This window comes from Pelophylax lessonae (assembly GCF_965119305.1).
Source record: "Pelophylax lessonae genome assembly, chromosome: 5".
Classification (NCBI taxonomy): Eukaryota; Metazoa; Chordata; class Amphibia; order Anura; family Ranidae; genus Pelophylax; species Pelophylax lessonae.
In genome coordinates, this window is record NC_138772.1 from 97,945,792 (window position 1) to 97,963,248 (window position 17,457).

The window sequence follows — 17,457 nt, forward strand, 5'->3', positions numbered from 1 at the left end:
TCTTGTGAACTTCCTGTCCTGAAGGTTCCATCCCGTTTTTGGTCTCTGGCTTTAAGGGCATGGCTGTTGAAGCCACAATTCTGCTGGACAGTGGCATTTCTGTCATCCTTTCGGTCTTGAATGCTAGGAAATCAACTCCTAAAGTCTACCATGGTATTTGGAGGGCCTACTTTGCCTTAATTGAGTCCAGGAGCTGTTGCTACTGATTTTGTAGGTCATGTGATAGTTGCGCAAAACAGAACCCTCCATAATTTCAGCTTTGAGATAGATTGAGGGAAGAAATTCCTCAGTCTCCTCCTCTGCAGTGGCAGGTGCACAATTGAATGGACAGGAAGTGCTCTGTGCAAGGGCTTCTTGTTCGTTCATAAGCTGAAAGACATAGTAAACAGTTTACTTCTGTATGAAAGAACACAGGAGTTATCAGGTGAATGGTAAATGTAATCAAAGTTGGTTGTTCCAATTGGCAGCATCTGCAGAACTATTCTGTATGAGATCATGGGCACTGAAGCGAATATGAGCGCATAGCGGGGAGGAATGTAACCTATATGACGTACTGACCTGGCCAGCTAGAATGCCTACTGTATGCCTTAACATCTGTGGCAGCAAAAGGGTTAAAGAAACCTGTGTACTTGGCAACAATGGCTATCACATCCTAGAGCTTCTAAACATTAAAAGAATATAACCTTTAACTGATATAATCTTTTATACCTATGTATCTCAATTAAGATTTTGATTTCGCTCATTTTCCTAACCTTTCTAACAATGTTTCTTGTTTTACAGTTTATTATTTTGGTTATGGCCTGCTTAGTCTGATCCCTTCTGGGGTGAACAGGTTATGACCAAGAAGTACTATTCCAATAACTGTTCCCTTTTATTTTTGTTACTAAATTACTTTCTTGACTACCACTATACATTCTATCTTAAATAATGACTTGATATTCCTCTGTTATGTTACGCATTATAATTTAATAAAAATGTATTTAAAAAGAAAGAAACCTGAGAACCACTAAACTGGAGGATCAGAAAAAGATTTTGTCGTTCCAAGACATTTTTTTTTCCTGGAAAACAGTACAGTACTCAAGACCCTCCCTTCTGTTATGTTCTTGCTTGCTACAAATTGAGACTAGTGTCTGATCACTTAAAGATAGCCCAGTTGTATGGATTTTATGCCTGTATTATGTGCAGTGTCCCAGGAAACAGATTTTACTGGTCAAGCACTAAGTATAGTAACAGGAGCCAAAAAATCTTTTGAGATTAGTGTAAAGGCCTCAAATATTCATGCACTTGCTACCTTGTTTATGGGATTTGTATAGTTGAATTATTTACTTTTTTTTTCCCCTTTTAGAGAGGTCAAACGCAGTCCCCTCCACCCATAAAGCCCCCATCTCCAAGCTTTGAATTGGGACTGTCTAGTTTTCCTCCTCTGCCTGGTGCAGCTGGCAATCTAAAGCCAGATGACTTTTTTGAAAGTAGACTTTCAAGCTTAGTGATAAGCACATCTAAAGAAAAGGTAAGTGCACCATAAAGAATGCCTTGTAGTCTATATAGAACCTTTTTGGTTTTGTCTTGTTAATGAGAATGTTAGTCGATCATGTTAGCATGTAATTTACCCATTTCCACCTGCTTCTAATCTGCAGTTTGAACCAAGAGTTGCTGTGGCATTTATATGCTGCTCCACAACGTTTCCATTACTGAGGTGAACCTGTGCTTTGCCCATGGTGGATGAAGTAACAGTTTGACTTTAATGTTATGCCTCTCAGCTGCTCATACTTTACATGTGCTTCACTTGCCCATGGAAATAAGTAGAACTTGCCCAAGGCTGAGGTCTCCCTCCTCCTTGACGAGGCACATTCTCTGCCATACCCAGAAGAACTAAATAGGTCTCTTCAATTCACTAAAAATTGAGCTGTGGGCCAAGCAAAGGGATGACCAGAAATAAGCAGCCAGGGGGACCGCCATTAAAGTCACATGTGCGATGCCCTACATGGCCAAAGGAAAGGTTGACTTTAAATTACTTTCCATTAGCTCTTAGATGAGAGACCTGTTGGAGTTCTATGGTCACAGTATACACTCATTTTATAATATCCGCATTGTAATAGTAAATGTTTTTTTTTTTTTTTTTGTTTTTTTTGTTTATTTTCTTGTTACAATCCAATATAAGCTTACTTGAAAAATCTTGTATATGTGAGTGCTGGCCATCTTTCCACAACTTCTGGAATCCCTGCATGCTTGTTGCCTAATTTACATGTCAAAGGACTATATATCCCATGGTACCTTGCTGTCTGCAAGCATTGGTTCCTGTGTGGACTGTCTCCTGAATCTCTTCCCCTCATCCCCTCTGTAGTTCAGAAGGCTGGCTCTGCAGATTTTTTCACTTAGCCATGCCTACTCAGACAGTTTACATTTTTACGTCGGATTTTGATTGTTTTACTCAGTCTTTTGACTAAAATGTAATTTTAGTTTGTCGTATTTTAGGAATACAAATTGTTTTAGTTATGTTTTAGTCTACTGAAATCTCCTGTATATCTTACTGGACTAAAATCGACAGTACATTTTACTCGGCTAAAATCGAATAGGTTTAGTTAAGTTGTAATGAATTAAGGCATTAATCTAGTATGTTATTTATGGTATTAAGGTTTGAACATGCACTACAGACACCGATATAGTTGTTGTGATATATAACGTCTTTATAAATCTACGTTTATTAAACAAAAATATTGCTTTTTGACAAACAGAAGTGCAAATATTAAAAAAAAAAAAAAAAAAAAAAAAAAACTAAACTTTTGACTGTAATGCTATTGCACATATTACCTGAATATATTACCAAAATTAACCACTTCCCATCCGTAGTACATCCTATGACGTCCAAGACTTTGGGTGGTGATATTTGCCTGCAGGTACAGGCATCATTCAGATATTTTATTTATTTATTTTCCGCTGGGGATTCCCTGCACCGTAAAAGAAATCATAGCGTCCCGACGCCCTCCGGGTGTTTTTACTGGCTTGCCCGTGCGATCAGCGAGCCAGGGAAGAATTCTGCTGCCGCAAGAAGTCAACCATTATGCAGACGGGAGGATCAGATGGTCCCCAGTCATCTCTAGGACTCTTGGAGGCCGGGCGCGATGTTAGGATGTCATACCTGGCCCCGGCAGTTGTAAATACTGCCGTGTTTTCGGCTGGGAAGCCAAAATCGTGTTGTTTTTGTTTTTTGTTTTGTTTTTTTTGTTTTTTTATCTCAGGCTTTTCAGCCTAGAGGAGAGGTGTGAGGTCTTGTAGATCTCTCTATAAAGAGGACCTGTTATGCCCTTTTCCTGTTACAAGGGATGTTTACATGCCTTGTAATAAGAATAAAAGTGATTAAAAAAAAAAGAAATTGGTGCAAGACCTGCTCTGTAACTCTAAACAGCTAAAATAAATGTGTAAAGTGTAGCGTATGGAGATTTTATGTACCAAAGTTTGGCGCCATTCCACCAGCATGACATGTTGGGTGTCTATTTACTCAACGTAACCTCTTTCACATTATACAAAAAAATCAGGCCAAGTTTATTATACATTTATTATTTTTAATACACGAAACGTGTTTCAAAAATTGCTGCACAAATACCCTGTGACATAAATGGCAATGACTGCCATTTTATTCCCTAGGGTCTCTGCTAAAATAACCTATATATAATGTTTGGGGGTTCTGAGTAATTTTCTAGCAAAAATGTTTTTTACATGTAGGAGAGGAGTGCCAGAATAGGCCCGGCATGAAAGTGATTAAATATCAAGAAAAAAAAAATAGGAAAAATCTTTTCTGAATGTTCTTTCAGCAGCTTAGTAGATGCCCCCTACTTATTCCTATGTGGTAGTGCAGTGTTAATTTTGACGTTAACTTTTGGTTTAGTCAGTCTTTTGACTTAAATGCCGTTTTAGTCCTAGTTTAGTCATCTGAATTGTCGTAATTTAGTAGACTAAAATAGCGTTAATTTAGTCTAAATTAACACTGCTCACAGGGTACAATAAATGTCCTAAAATTTTAGGATTGTTCAGACTGACAGGAGTAGACTAGAAATAAATGAAATTTAATGTGACAATGAATATACAGTGGGGAAAATAACTATTTGATCCCCTGCGGATTTTGTAAGTTTGCCCATTCACAAAGAAATGAAGGGTCTATAATTATCATAGGTGTATATTAAATGATAGAGACAGAATATTAACCAAAAATCTATAAAAAACAAGATACATGTATTTGATCCCCTACCAACCAGCAATAATTCTGGCTCCTACAGACTGGCTACAGCATGTGCTCATGCGGTACACAGATTAGTCCTGTCAATTTAAGAAGGTGCTCCTAACTCGTTATCTGTATAAAGGACACCGGTCCACAAAATCTTTCTTCCATTCAAACCCACCTTCATGGGTGAGACTAAAGAGCAATAAAAGGACATCAGGGACAAGATTGTAGACCTGCACAATGCTGGAATGGATTACAAAACCATCAACAAGAAACTTGGTGAGGAGACAACTGTTGGAGCTATTTTACGCAAATGGAAGAAATACAAAATAACCATCAATCGCCCTCGGTCTGGAGCTCGATGCAAGATTTTGCCTCATGGGGTAAGAATGATCATGAGGAAAGTGAGGAATTAGCCCAGATCTTCACTGGAGGAGCTTGTAAATGATCTCAAGGCAGTTGGGACCGCAGTCACCAAACAAACCATTGATAACACAATATGCCGCTGTCCTGTCAGAATACCGCTACCCATCTGAAAATGTAACGGAACTGACGTTCTGAGAAAAAAAAATGGTTACTGCGCATGCGCCCGGTGTTCCAACATGGCCGCTATGCGTTCCAATTGGTTTCCTTATTGACAGAACACAAAGGCAGCAGCGGACTTCTTTTTACACCCAAGCAACTCTTCGATTTCACTCTTATTTTTATGAGTAAACTCAACTTATGTACTGAAATACAGTATGAAATTTTTCTCAAATCGCCTTTCAAGACAGCACCTGCAGAGAGTGTAGCTCCACCCAAATCCCAGGAAACCATGCAGTCTTTAAATCCCTCCTCTTCCACCATGCCTTCAGTTATTGTATTTTCTCTGCCATGGTGGAAGCGCTGCAGGAACCAGTTAGGGGGATGGCGTGGCGGCTGTGGTTTCCGGCCGCTGGAACACAGGGGTCAGGGGACAGGTCGAGCAGCGGTGCTTCTGCTTACGGTCTCGCAGTGAGGGGACGCCGGAAGCGGGCATTTCAAACAGGCAAGTTTCTGTTCCTTTCTGCTGCATACTTTTCACAACATGGAGGAGAGGGCTGCAGCAGCAGCGGGTGCAGGTGCCATGAGCACCTGCCAGGCCCAGGTAAGAGGGGTACAGTGGTGCCTCTATTTTCACTATTGGCCTTATTTTTTGTGTGTTTTGTGTGTTCCTCCTGTGGGAGTCCTGGCATGTAAGTGCTGTGATTACGGTTCTCACCCTTACAGCTTAGGCTGGGAATTTCTTTCATTTAAATGTTTGCTGGCACAGGTGGTTCTTTTTTAGGTGGTGGTAGTCTGTTCACTGATGGTGGGTTTTTTTTTTTCGCAGCTGTTAGTGGACTGCTGGTTTTTGTTTGATTGTTTGATTTGTTAAGGGGTCTCCCTCCAGTACAAAGGAAGTGTCCTACTTGTAAAAACCCCCTGAGAGATTCTTGGCCAAAACCGCTGTGTAAAATTTGCATAGCAAACCTCGTTAAAGAGGATTCTTCAGACCAATAAGGATTTGCTCTCTTCCATGAAAGAGTTAACGGAAACTTTAAGTTCAGTTCATTCCTTGTTAAAGTACCAGCAACACAGACCGACTCCCAGCAAAGTACTTTATCCAGCTCCTTCGCATCCACCTCAAAGTCAGCAGGAGCCAGTGACTCAGAGGAAGGAGGAGCAAGTACACTTCTTTCCCTCAAGGATGAGGAGAAAGAAAGGGTTTGGTCCAGAGATATGAATTATCTTTAGAAGAAGTAGATGATTTGCTTAAAGCAATCTATACTACCCTGGATATCCAAGAAGAAAAGGTTCAGCTTTCCGTGCATGATAAAATGTATCCGGGACTGGATGAATTCAAACATAGGGTATTCCCAGTGCATAAGGTTCTGTCGGAAACAAAGAATGTAAAGGTCCTGAAAAGACCTATTTTTTCTCCAAAACTCTTAGGAGCAGGTTCCCCTTTGAAGATGGTGAGGTCCATGTGTGGAATAAAAGACCCAAGGTGGACGCAGCCTTTGCTCAAGTCTCTCGTTGCACAGATTTGGCGTTCGAGGATATGGGTGTCTTAAAGGATGCAATGGATAGAAAACATGATTCTCTTCTTAAAAAGGCATGGGATTCCACCTCATCCAGCCTTAAGCCAGCTATGGCGTCCACTGTGGTTGCCAGGAATCTGGAGTGCTGGTTGGAACAGATTAGGACATGTGGAAGCGGGGACTTCCAGAAAAGATTTACTCATCCTTCCCATTACTGCTGAAAGTAGTCAAGTATATGGCCGATGCCTCTGCAGAATCCATTAAAATGTCTGCTCGGTCCTCAGCACTGGTCAGCTCAGCTAGACGCGCTATTTGGCTCAAGACTTGGTCCGGGGACTTGGCTTTCAAGACCAAGTTGTGCACAATTCCTTTCTTAGGAGATTTCCTGTTCGGGCCAGATCTGGAATCCGTCCTAGATAGAATGGCGGATAGGAAGAAAGCCTTCCCTTCTAAAAAGAAACGCCATTCAAAATAAAAATTTTCATCCTTTTCCTCTGTCCCAAAGGGGGGGAGAGCAGGATCAAAAGGCTAGACGTTGGTCCTCTCGCATGGGATAAAGAGACGGCGTGCTCTTTAGACCTCCGGATCAAGCCGCCAAGAGTTGACTGCCTCCTCTCGGTGGGAGGAAGGGTATTGAATTTCTTTCCACAATGGGAGCAAATAACCTCAAGTCCATTCGTCAGAAACCTCGTCACCCAGGGCTACAACCTGGAGTTCTCAGAAACTCCTCCGAGCAGGTTCTTGGTCACCCCTCTCTCAAGAGAGGAAGAGAAAGCTTCCGCAATGATGTCCCTTTTTACAGGAGCTGATGCAGCAGGAAGTTGTATCCCTAGTCCCCAGGGAACAGGAAGGCCAGGGCTTCTATTCTCATATCTTTTTGGTAAAGAAACCCTCTGGCAAATTTTGAATAATTCTAAACCTGAAGAATTTAAACAGGTCAATACGGTACAAACATTTTCGGATTGACGCAATCTACTTGGTGACAAAGCTTCTGTCCCCAGGGTGTTTCATGACGTCATATCTGTGGGATGCTTATTTGCACATCCTAATTGCTCAGTCGTTTCAAAAGTTTCTCCGTCTTGCTGTCAACTTGGGGGACTCGATTTTGGCATTTGCAGTTCAGGGCTTTTCCCTTCGTTCTGTCTTCTTCACCCAGAGTGTTCACAAAAGAAATGGCGGAAGCGCTGGAACCATTCAGTTTGAGTGGTATCTCCCACTGTCCCTTATCTGGACGACCTCTTGCTCTTCGCAGACTCCAGAAGTCGGATGTCTGCAAACCTACAGGAGACCAAATCCCACCTCAAGAGCTTGGGGTGGCTCCTAAATTTAGAAAAGTCCAATTTGATTCCAATGCAGGAGATTCGTTTTTTGGGGTACCCAATAAACTCATTAATTCAGAAGGTTTTTCTCCCCGAAGAAAACAATAGGAAAAGTCCTCAGTGGGTCAGGTTCAGAGCAACCTCAGGGTATTGGTCCAGGTAGGGATGGTAACCTTGGGCTTGCTTACCGCATCCATTCCAGTCATCCAGTGGGCCAGGCTACACTCTTGTCCTCTCCAGATAGATATTCTTCAGAAATGATCGCATTTATAGCCCCTAGAGAAGCCGATCAGGATTGCTACAAGGGTGAAGAGGGCTCTCTGGTGGTGGCGAAACCTGGTCAATATGACAAAGGGCCTGATGTGGTCCTTTCCCTAAATGAACAGCTGATCACGAATGCAAGTGCTGGGCGGCCCATCTAGAGGACCATACTGCACAAGGGTCATGGTCCAAAGCAGAGGCCAGGAAGTTGTCCAACTGGCATGAGTTGAAGGCCATCTTTCTGGGTCTCCTATCCTTTTCAACTAGCTATTGGGGATCAACATGTTCAGGGTCTGTTGGGCAACATGACAGCTGTAGCCTATATATCGAAACGGGGCAACAAGGAGCAGGAGCCTCTCAGAGCTGGCTATGCAGCTTCTTGCATGGGCAGAACAAAATGTGGCTTCTCTTGACAGCAATTCACCTGAAAGGTTCCAGGAAAAAGTAATGGAAGCAGAATGGGAGCCTGAACCAGGAAATCTTCCTCATGGTTGCAGAAGGCTGGGTTCATCCTCAGGTCGATTTATTTGCGAGCCAGCAAAACGCAAAAGCTCCAATCTTCTTTATTCTTCAGAGAGGATCAAGCTTTCAAGTTTAAAGAGGAAGCCACAGATTTGATCTTTGACCTTTTGGCTAAAGAGGCCTTGGTTTGTACCACTTCTAAATCTAGCCACGAAACCCTCCCTGGAAACTTCCTCTCGAGGGGACCGTCTAACGCAGGGAACCTTGAACCATCCGGAGTCGGATCACCTACAATTGACAGCTTGGTTTCTGAGGAAGAACTCTTAAGGGCCAGAGGTCTGTCAGAGAAACTTATTGCCACACTTCTTTCTAGTAGGAAAAAGGTGACTATAGCTATCTAGCTGAAGGTGTGGAAGAAAAATAATTCCTGGTGTTTTCAAGAGACTTCAGGTTAAAAATATAGTTTCAGTTTTGGAATTCCTCCATGAAGGAATGGGGAAGGGGCAGGCAGCCAGCAACCTAAAAACCCAAGTGGTGGCTCTTTCAGGTTTTTTTTGAGAAAACATTATCGCAAGAAGCTCTAATAGGTTTTTCAGGACATTGGCAAGAAATAGCCCAGTAGCCCTTAAGGTTTTCCCTAGATGGGATTTGTCTCTTGTGTTACAGGGATTCACTAAAACACAGTTTGAACCCTTAGAGGAAGCTTCTCTGAAGAATTTAGTTCTTTAAAAAAATTTTCTTGTAGCGATCACATCGACCTGAAGAATCAGTGAAATTCAGGCCTGGTCAGTAGTCGCATATCCTTTTTAGTTCTATTTCCAGACCGAATAATTCTTAAGGAGGGGACTTTCCATACTTTAGATGTGAGAAGATGTCTAGTACAGTATCTAGCAGTGACCAAAGATTTCAGGAAATCAAATGCTCTCTTCGTAATCTTTACGGGATCCTGCAAAGGCGTAAAAGCCCCCAAAAGTCATGTAGGAAGATGGCTTAAGGGGGCAATCAAAGAAGCCTACATAGCTCGGGGGAAGATCCTTGTGAAGGTATTGCTGCTCATTCTACTAGGTCAGTGGCCGCTTCCTGGACCGAAAGAGCCGGTGCTTCGCCTGAACAAATATGCAAGGCAGCTACCCTGGTCTAGCTTTTCTACTTTCCTTCTATCCTCTCCAGGTGCTGTCTTGAAAGGCGATTTGAGAAAACCTTAGACTTACCGAGGAAGGTACTTTCAGGACAGCAGCCTACTTCCCTCCCTAGGTTTTTTCTAAAATATGACTTAACCTGTTATAGTTGGTTGTTTTAGGTGTTCTATTTTCCCAACATGTCTGAGGCTACTCTATAACTGATGGCATGGTGGAAAAGGAGGGATTAAAAGACTGCAGTGTTTCCTGGGATTTGGGTGGAGAAACAGCTCTCTCCAGGTGCTGTCCTGAAAGGCTCTTAGAAATACCATCACCAGTAAGTCTAACTAAGATTTTATTTATTAGTATTATAGTAAATACAGCAACAAGCCTGCAGGCAGAATGTGGCGACGACCATCCTGGTGCACCTAGGACACTGCTCAGCATTAAACTGATTATATTGTGAAATGGACTATTTCACTCGGTCACAGTGAAATATTCTATATTGGTTTATAAGGTACAGTGCCTTGCGAAAGTATTCAGCCCCCTTGAACTTTGCGACCTTTTGCCACTTTTCAGGCTTCAAACATAAAGATATAAAACTGTAATTTTTCGTGAAGAATCAACAAGTGGGACACAATCATGAAGTAGAACGAAATTTAGTGGATATTTCAAACTTTAACAAATAAAAAAACTGAAAAATTGGGCGTGCAAAATTATTCAGCCCCTTTACTTTCAGAGCAGCAAAATCTCCAGAAGTTCAGTGAGGATCTCTGAATGATCCAATGTTGACCTAAATGACTAATGATAACTAGAATCCACCTGTGTGTAATCAAGTCTCCGTATAAATGCACCTGCACTGTGATAGTCTCAGAGGTCCGTTTTTAAAGCGCAGAGAGCATCATAAAGCACAAGGAACACACCAGGCAGGTCCGAGATACTGTTGCGGAGAAGTTTAATGCCGGATTTGGATACAAAAAGATTTACCAAGCTTTAAACATCCCAAGGAGCACTGTACAAGCGATAATATTGAAATGGAAGAAGTATCAGACCACTGCAAATCTAAGACCTGGCCATCCCTCCTAAACTTTCAGCTCATACAAGAAGACTGATCAGAGATGCAGCCCATGATCGCTCTGGATGAACTGCAGAGATCTACAGCTGAGGTGGGAGACTCTGTGCATAGGACAATAATCAGTCGTATACTGCACAAATCTGGCCTTTATGGAAGAGTGGCAAGAAGAAAGCCATTTCTTAAAGATATCCATAAAAAGTGTTGTTTAAAGTTTGCCACAAGCCACCTGGGAGACACACCAAACATGTGGAAGAAGGTGCTCTGGTCAGATGAAACCAAAATCGAACTTTTTGGCAACAATGCAAAACTTTGGCGTAAAAGCAGCACAGCTCATCACTCTGAACACACCATCCCCACTGTCAAACATGGTGGTGGCAGCATCATGGTTTGGGCCTGCTTTTCTTCAGCAGGGACAGGGAAGATGGTTAAAATTGATGGGAATATGGATGGAGCCAAATACAGGACCATTCTGGAAGAAAACCTGATGGAGTCTGCAAAAGACCTGAGACTGGGACAGAGATTTGTCTTGCAACAAGACAATGATCCAAAACATAAAGCAAAATCTACAATGGAATGGTTCACAAACATATCCAGGTGTTAGAATGGAAAAGTCAAAGTCCAGACCTGAATCCAATCGAGAATCTGTGGAAAGAACTGAAAACTGCTGTTCACAAACGCTCTCCATCCAACCTCACTGAGCTCGAGCTGTTTTGCGGAGGAATGGGCAAAAATTTCAGTCTCTCGATGTGCAAAACTGATGGAGACATACCCCAAGCGACTTAAAGCTGTAATCGCAGCAAAAGGTGGCGCTACAAAGTATTAACTTAAGGGGGCTGAATAATTTTGCACGCCCAATTTTTCATTTTTTTATTTGTTAAAGTTTGAAATATCCAATAAATTTCGCTCCACTTCATGATTGTGTCCCACTTGTTGTTTCTTCACAAAAAAATTATAGTTTTATATCTTTGTTTGAAACCTGAAATGTGGCAAAAGGTCGCAAAGTTCAAGGGGGCCGAATACTTTTGCAAGGCACTGTATATAATGTGGTATATAAGGTGAGTTAACTGCTAAAATAAGTGTGCAGTTGAAGAGTTGCCTGGGTGTAGGAGCATGTTCCCTTCCTCCTTTGTGTTCTGTCAGATTAGGAAACCTATTGAAACGCATAGCGGCCATATTGGAATGCATAGCGCATGCGCAGTAAGCAATTTTGTTTGCAGCGTCCCTTCCATTGCATTTTCTGATGGATAGTGGTATTCGGACTCTGAATCCTGCCATGGATTGAAATCCTGCAACGCCTGCAAGGGGGTCCCCCTCCTCAAGACACATGTACAGGCCCATCTGAAGAACATCTAAAGAATTCAGAGAAGGTTTGGGAGAAAGTGCTGTGGTCAGATGAGACCAAAATTGAGCTCTTTGGCATTACCTCAGCTTGCTGTGTTTGGAGGAAGAAAAAGGCTGACTATGACCCTAAAAACACCATTCCAACAGTCAAGCACATAGGTGGAAACATCATGCTTTGGAGATTTTTTTCTACTAAAAATTCATGCTGATTTTGCCGCATTGAGGGGCCAATGGACAGGGCCATGTATTGTAAAATCTTGGCTGAGAACCTTCTTCCCTCAGCCAGGACACTACAGATGGGTCTTCCAATATGACAATGACCCAAAACATACTGCCAAGGCAACAAAGGAGTGACTCAAGAAGAAGCACGTTAAGGTCATGGAGTGGCCTAGCCAGTCTCCAACCTTAACCCTATAGAAAATATATGGAGGGAGCTGAAACTTTGAGTTGCCAAGCAACAGCCAAGAAACCTTAAAGGGATTGTAAAGGCAGAAGGTTTATTTTATCGTAATGCATTCTGTGTAGCAGCCTCCCTAATACTTACCCGACTCAATCTTTATCCAGTGATGTTGCAGGAGTTTCTAAACTCTCCCAAGACTCCCATCCTCATTGGCTGAGACAGCAGCACGGTGCCACTGCTGTCAATCAGTCAGCCAATCAGGAAAGGGGCGTGACCGAACCGCGGCTCCATGTCCGGGAGCTTGGGTGCCCCCACCAGCAAACTGCTTGCTGTTGGAGCACTCAACAGGAGGGAGGGGCCAGGAGCATAGAAGAGGGTCCCGAGAAGAGGAGGATCCGGGCTGCTCTGTGCAAAGCCAACTGCACAGAGCAGGTAAGAATAACGTTTGTTATTTAAAAAAAAAAAAAAAGACTCTACAATCACTTTAAGGATTTTAGAGGAGTTCTGTAAAGAGTGGACCAAAATCCCTCCTGATATGTGTGCAAACCTGGTAACCAACTACAAGAAACGTCTTACCCCTGTGCTTGCCAACAAGGTTTTTTCCACCAAGTACAAAGTCATGTTTTGCTTGGGGATCAAATACCTATTTCTCTTACGTCCTCGGACAGACGCAACTCTGGAAGTTTCTTCACTAATGGGTTATGTGCGCCCTCTTCAGGAGTTGCTAGGCAGTGAAAGCTTTCACTAGGCACGACTTTAGAGGCCGCCCTATACACATGACCCCAGACACACCCGCTCATAGAATCAGTTTCTTGCTGCCTAGCTTAGGAGTAGGACCTAGGTTCCCTGCTGGAATTTGGGTCTCCGTTTTTTTTTTTTTTTTTTGAGAATGTTTATTTTTACTCACTATCGCTAGCTAGTGTCAGGGGGATCCTCCTGGTGAACTACAAGCGACAGCCGGGCTGAGGTTTCGCACTGGATAATCTAGATCCTTATGATCTCCCAGCCTGGCCAACGAGCGTGAGCAGGTTAGTGGTCCGTCCAGGCCTCGCCACGACAGAGCCCTGACGGATGGGGATGAGCCTGCGAACAGATGCTTTAGCCGGGACGCCTCTACCTGGAACGCCCTGTGTTGCAGCATACCCCTCTTGGCTGGCAGCACCCCCACTCAGGGTGGGAGGCGAGCTGTATTGCAGTGGAGCCCACCGGTCCATGGTATGGTGAGTGTAACAAGCCCCCTGTGTCCCTGGGATAGATGCTTGTGGGGGAGCTGTGGGCCCACTCCTGGGGATAAAAGGGCTGAGTTTCCTAAAATATCCCCCTGGTCTGTCAGGACATGTCCTGCCCTCCCTGCTCCTGCTGGGTGTGCTATAGCGGCGACTTCCGCCTGGGGAAAGGGGTGTGGCAATGTTACATTGTTCTGGGGGGTCCCCGTGAATGCCTCATTGCCTGGGCTCCTGACCGCTGGTGCCGTTTTCGGCCGCCATTTTAAGTATGGGCATAGAGCTGCAGATATGTAAGGGCAGCAGCCATTTTCTTGGTTTCCCTGTGTGTTTGGCGCCGTTTTAAGTGTGGGCAACCGTGCTGTATGGGCGGCGGCCATTTTGACTGTTTCCTTTTCTTTTGTATAGTTTTCATTGGCTGCTGACTGACAGAGCGGTTTACTTGTCCAGGTTGGCTAGTAGTAAGGGGTTTTTTTAGTCCTTTTAACATTCCCCGGACACATTTGGCTCCTGTCAGGATACCTGCTAACCTTAAAGAGGGACTCTGGGTATAGCACGGTATAGCAGTGTGGACCGCGAGCGCAACATTTAAAGGGCCAATGTACTCAATTTTGGCATTGCTTAAAACAGAGTCCCAAAGTGTAAAATTTCCCCTCTGAACTTATTTGTGCAGCCGACCATCCGTTTCACCTTCTCTGGGGTCTCTGTCTGTAGCCTTAGAAACTCTGGCGTCCAAAGTGGACCTTTAAAATGAAACAAGTTGCTACTCAAAGGCCTATGCCCTCTCAGTCCTCTGATTCAGAGCCTGATATGGTTGCCACGGACAACACTCCCCCTGTTGGATCCGTCCTCAGTCAGATTATGAGAATGATGAGTCCCCCTCAGCCGCAGCGCGAGAACGCGCTCTGGTAGAAGCACTGATTCGTTCAGTGAGGGAAACATTACAACTGGATGATGAGCCCACACAGTCAGGAAAGCGGGTTGTCTTCGGCTCCCGCAAAGCCCAGAAGTCGGGTCAGGTTTTTCCTTTTCCCGAGAACTTTCACAAATTCGTGAATGAGCAATGGCGACGCATTGAGCACATGTTGGTGCCCAAGCAATTTCTGCGCCGTTATCCTTTTGCGGACTCTGTTTCCACTTGCTGGACAGTGTCACCTAAGGTGGCTCACACGGCTTCCCGGTTGAATAAATCAACTGGGGTACCCATGGAAGCTTCCCCGGTTTTTAAAGACCCGGTGATCCGGGCATACAGAGGCACTTCCCCACCACTTATTGGTGGCAGGTTCGCTGCTCAAACCCCTGTTTGCCTCCGTCTTAGTTGCTCAGACGGTTGCGGAATGGATCAAGGTTCTTAAGAGCAACCTGCAGGCTAAGTCGGATCCTCCGACTCTAATTGAACTCACGAATCAGAAGGGCCCAGACCATGGTGTATCTTTGTGATGGGGCCCTGGACGAGGCCCCTCTGGTTGCCAGAGTGTCTGCGGTCGGGGTCGCATTACGCCGCATGATGTGGCTGAAGAGCTGGTCAACTGACCTTCCCTTTTTGGGTGAACGCCTCTTTGGCGAATCCTTAGATAAGTTAATCAAGGGCCTAATGGGGAAAGAGTACTCTGCTCCCCCAATCCTCAAAAGGTAAGGCGCCTTGCTGTAAGCGAGGGCCTTCTTTCAAGGCTCACCGGCTTTTTTGTGCCTTGGGGGCGCAGGATAAAGGCAAACCATTCAGAGCCTCAGGAGGAAACAAGTTTTGGTCGGGTAAACCCTAGGCTGGTCAGTCCAATTCCACGGAAAATCCTCCTCTGCATGAAGGGGCGCCCTCACCCGGTTCAGGGGTGGGGAGGGTGGGACGCACGCATCTGCATCATTTTCTGGAACCCTGGACGTCTCCGATTCCAGACAAATGGGTTCACAAATTGATTTGTTGAGGGTACAAGATCGAATTCCGGTCTCGCCCAGAAAACAGGTTCTTCCCATCAAATCTCTTGTCTGTCTCCGGATCGTTTGGCCGATCTCAGGGAGGCAGTGCAGGATCTTTAACAGGGTGCGATCATCCCGGTTCCTCAGCAGGACAGGTTTCTAGGTTTTTACCTAAACCTGTTCATGGTGCCCAGGAAGGAGGGCAAGGTGCGTCCAATTCTGGACCTCAAATCACTGAACCACTTTGTGCGGGTACAGAAGTTTTGGATGGAATCCATCTGGTCGATGGTGGCGTCTTTGCAACAAGGAGACTTTATGGCCTCCATCAATTTAAAAGATGCGTATCTGCACATCCCTATTTACGAGGGCCACCAACGGTATCTCCGTTTCGCGGTGGCGGTGGAGCACTATCAATTTGTGGCATTACCCTTTGGTCTAGCCTACGCTCCCAGAGTCTTCACCAAGGTTTTGGCCCCGGTGTTGGCTTTGCTCCGCAAGAAGGGGATTGCGGTCCTCGATTATCTGGATGATCTCCTGTTAAGGGCAAGCTCTTTTGTCACCCTGTCAGGCGACCTGGCATTCAGAGTTCAGACGCTTCAGGAGTTCGGGTGGACCATCAACTTCCTGAAGTCTGTGCTGACTCCGTCAGTACGACTGAGTTATCTGGGCTCAAGCGAGGGTCTTTCTCTCAGAGGAAAAGCTCCGGACCTTGCAGGGCGAGATCAGGATCCTGAAGGACAAGGATCTCTCCTCTCTGCGGACCTGTATGAGGGCTCTGGGGCTGATGGTGTCGGTCTTCGAGGCGGTCCCATTTGCCCATTTTCATACGAGACCTCTGCAAGCGGAGATTCTTGCCAAGTGGAATAAGGATCCGAAGTCCTTGGACAGGATTTGTCGAAGTCGTCTCACGTGGTCAGAGCTCTCGTGGTGGCTTCTGTCGCCCACTCTGAGCCAGGGAAGGTCCTTTCTGCCACTGTTGTGGATGGTGATCCAAGTGGAACAAGGATCTGAAGTCCTTGGACAGGATTTGTCTAAGCCGTCTCGTGGTCAGAGCTCTCGTGGTGGCTTCTGTCGCCCACTCTGAGCCAGGGAAGGTCCTTTCTGCCGCTGTTGTGGATGGTGATCACCACGGATGCCAGCCTTATGGGCTGGGGTGGAGTACTGGAAACTCTCTGCGTCCAAGGAACATGGTCGACAGTAGAGTCGTCTCTACCGATCAATGTCCTGAAGCTCAGGGCGATCAAGCTCTGCCTGTTCCATTGGACATCTCGGTTACAGGGTCTCCCGGTCCGAGTTAAAACCGACAATGCCACGGCTGTGGCTTACATCAATCACCAGGGGGGCACAAAGAGTGCTCGGGCGGCTAAGGAAGTGGCCAAGATTCAGACCTGGACCAAGGCGCACGTTCCGGCTCTTTCAGCAGTTCACATCCCTGGGGTGGAGAACTGGCAGGCGGATTAGTCAGTCTTCAGACTCTGGGTAAGGGAGAATGGTCCCTGCATCTGGAGGTCTTTCCCCTCCTGTGTGCCTGTTGGGGGAACTCTGGAGGTGGATCTGTTTGCATCTTGTCTAAACAGAAAAGTAGAGCGGTTTATGGCCAGGGCTCGAGATCCTCTAGCCGACACCGCAGACGCACTGGTGGTGCCTTGGAACTGTTATCAGCTGATCTATGCCTTTCCTCCGCTACAACTGTTGTCTCAAGTCCTCCGCAGGTTGGCGGTGGAGTTGGTGCAAGTGATAGTAGCGCCAGACTGGCCTCGCCGGTCTTGGTATGCAGATATGGGGAGGATGGCCGTCAAGCCTCCATGGCTGCTGCCTCTGAGAGAACTCCTGCTGTCAAAAGGACCGATCTTCCATCCTGCTTTACAGTCGCTGGCTTTAACGGCTTGGCGGTTTAAGGCCAGGTCTCTCTGATGCTGTTAATCCTACCTTGTTGAGAGCTAGGTTTTGCAGGCTGCTGTTTGCTGAAGAGATTTACTGTTCTCTTCTCTTTCAGGGGGGAATTTTTTGGGTTTGGGGTAAGCTTCTGTTGAGGTTGAGCTTTCTGTTGCCCTGTTGGCTACGTTTCTTAACCTTGTTGAAA

The 17,457-nt window shown here is 45.2% G+C and overlaps 1 protein-coding gene across 1 annotated transcript in view; it reads left to right on the forward strand.

Moving 5' to 3' along the window:
* Positions 1–17,457, forward strand: part of LARP4B (La ribonucleoprotein 4B) — a 321,080-nt gene that overhangs the window by 267,723 nt on the left and 35,900 nt on the right. Inside the window, exon 15 of the mRNA XM_082259577.1 lies at positions 1,346–1,510. Within this exon, the coding sequence (XP_082115703.1) occupies positions 1,346–1,510 (165 nt within the window). The remainder of the gene's footprint in view (positions 1–1,345; positions 1,511–17,457) is intronic.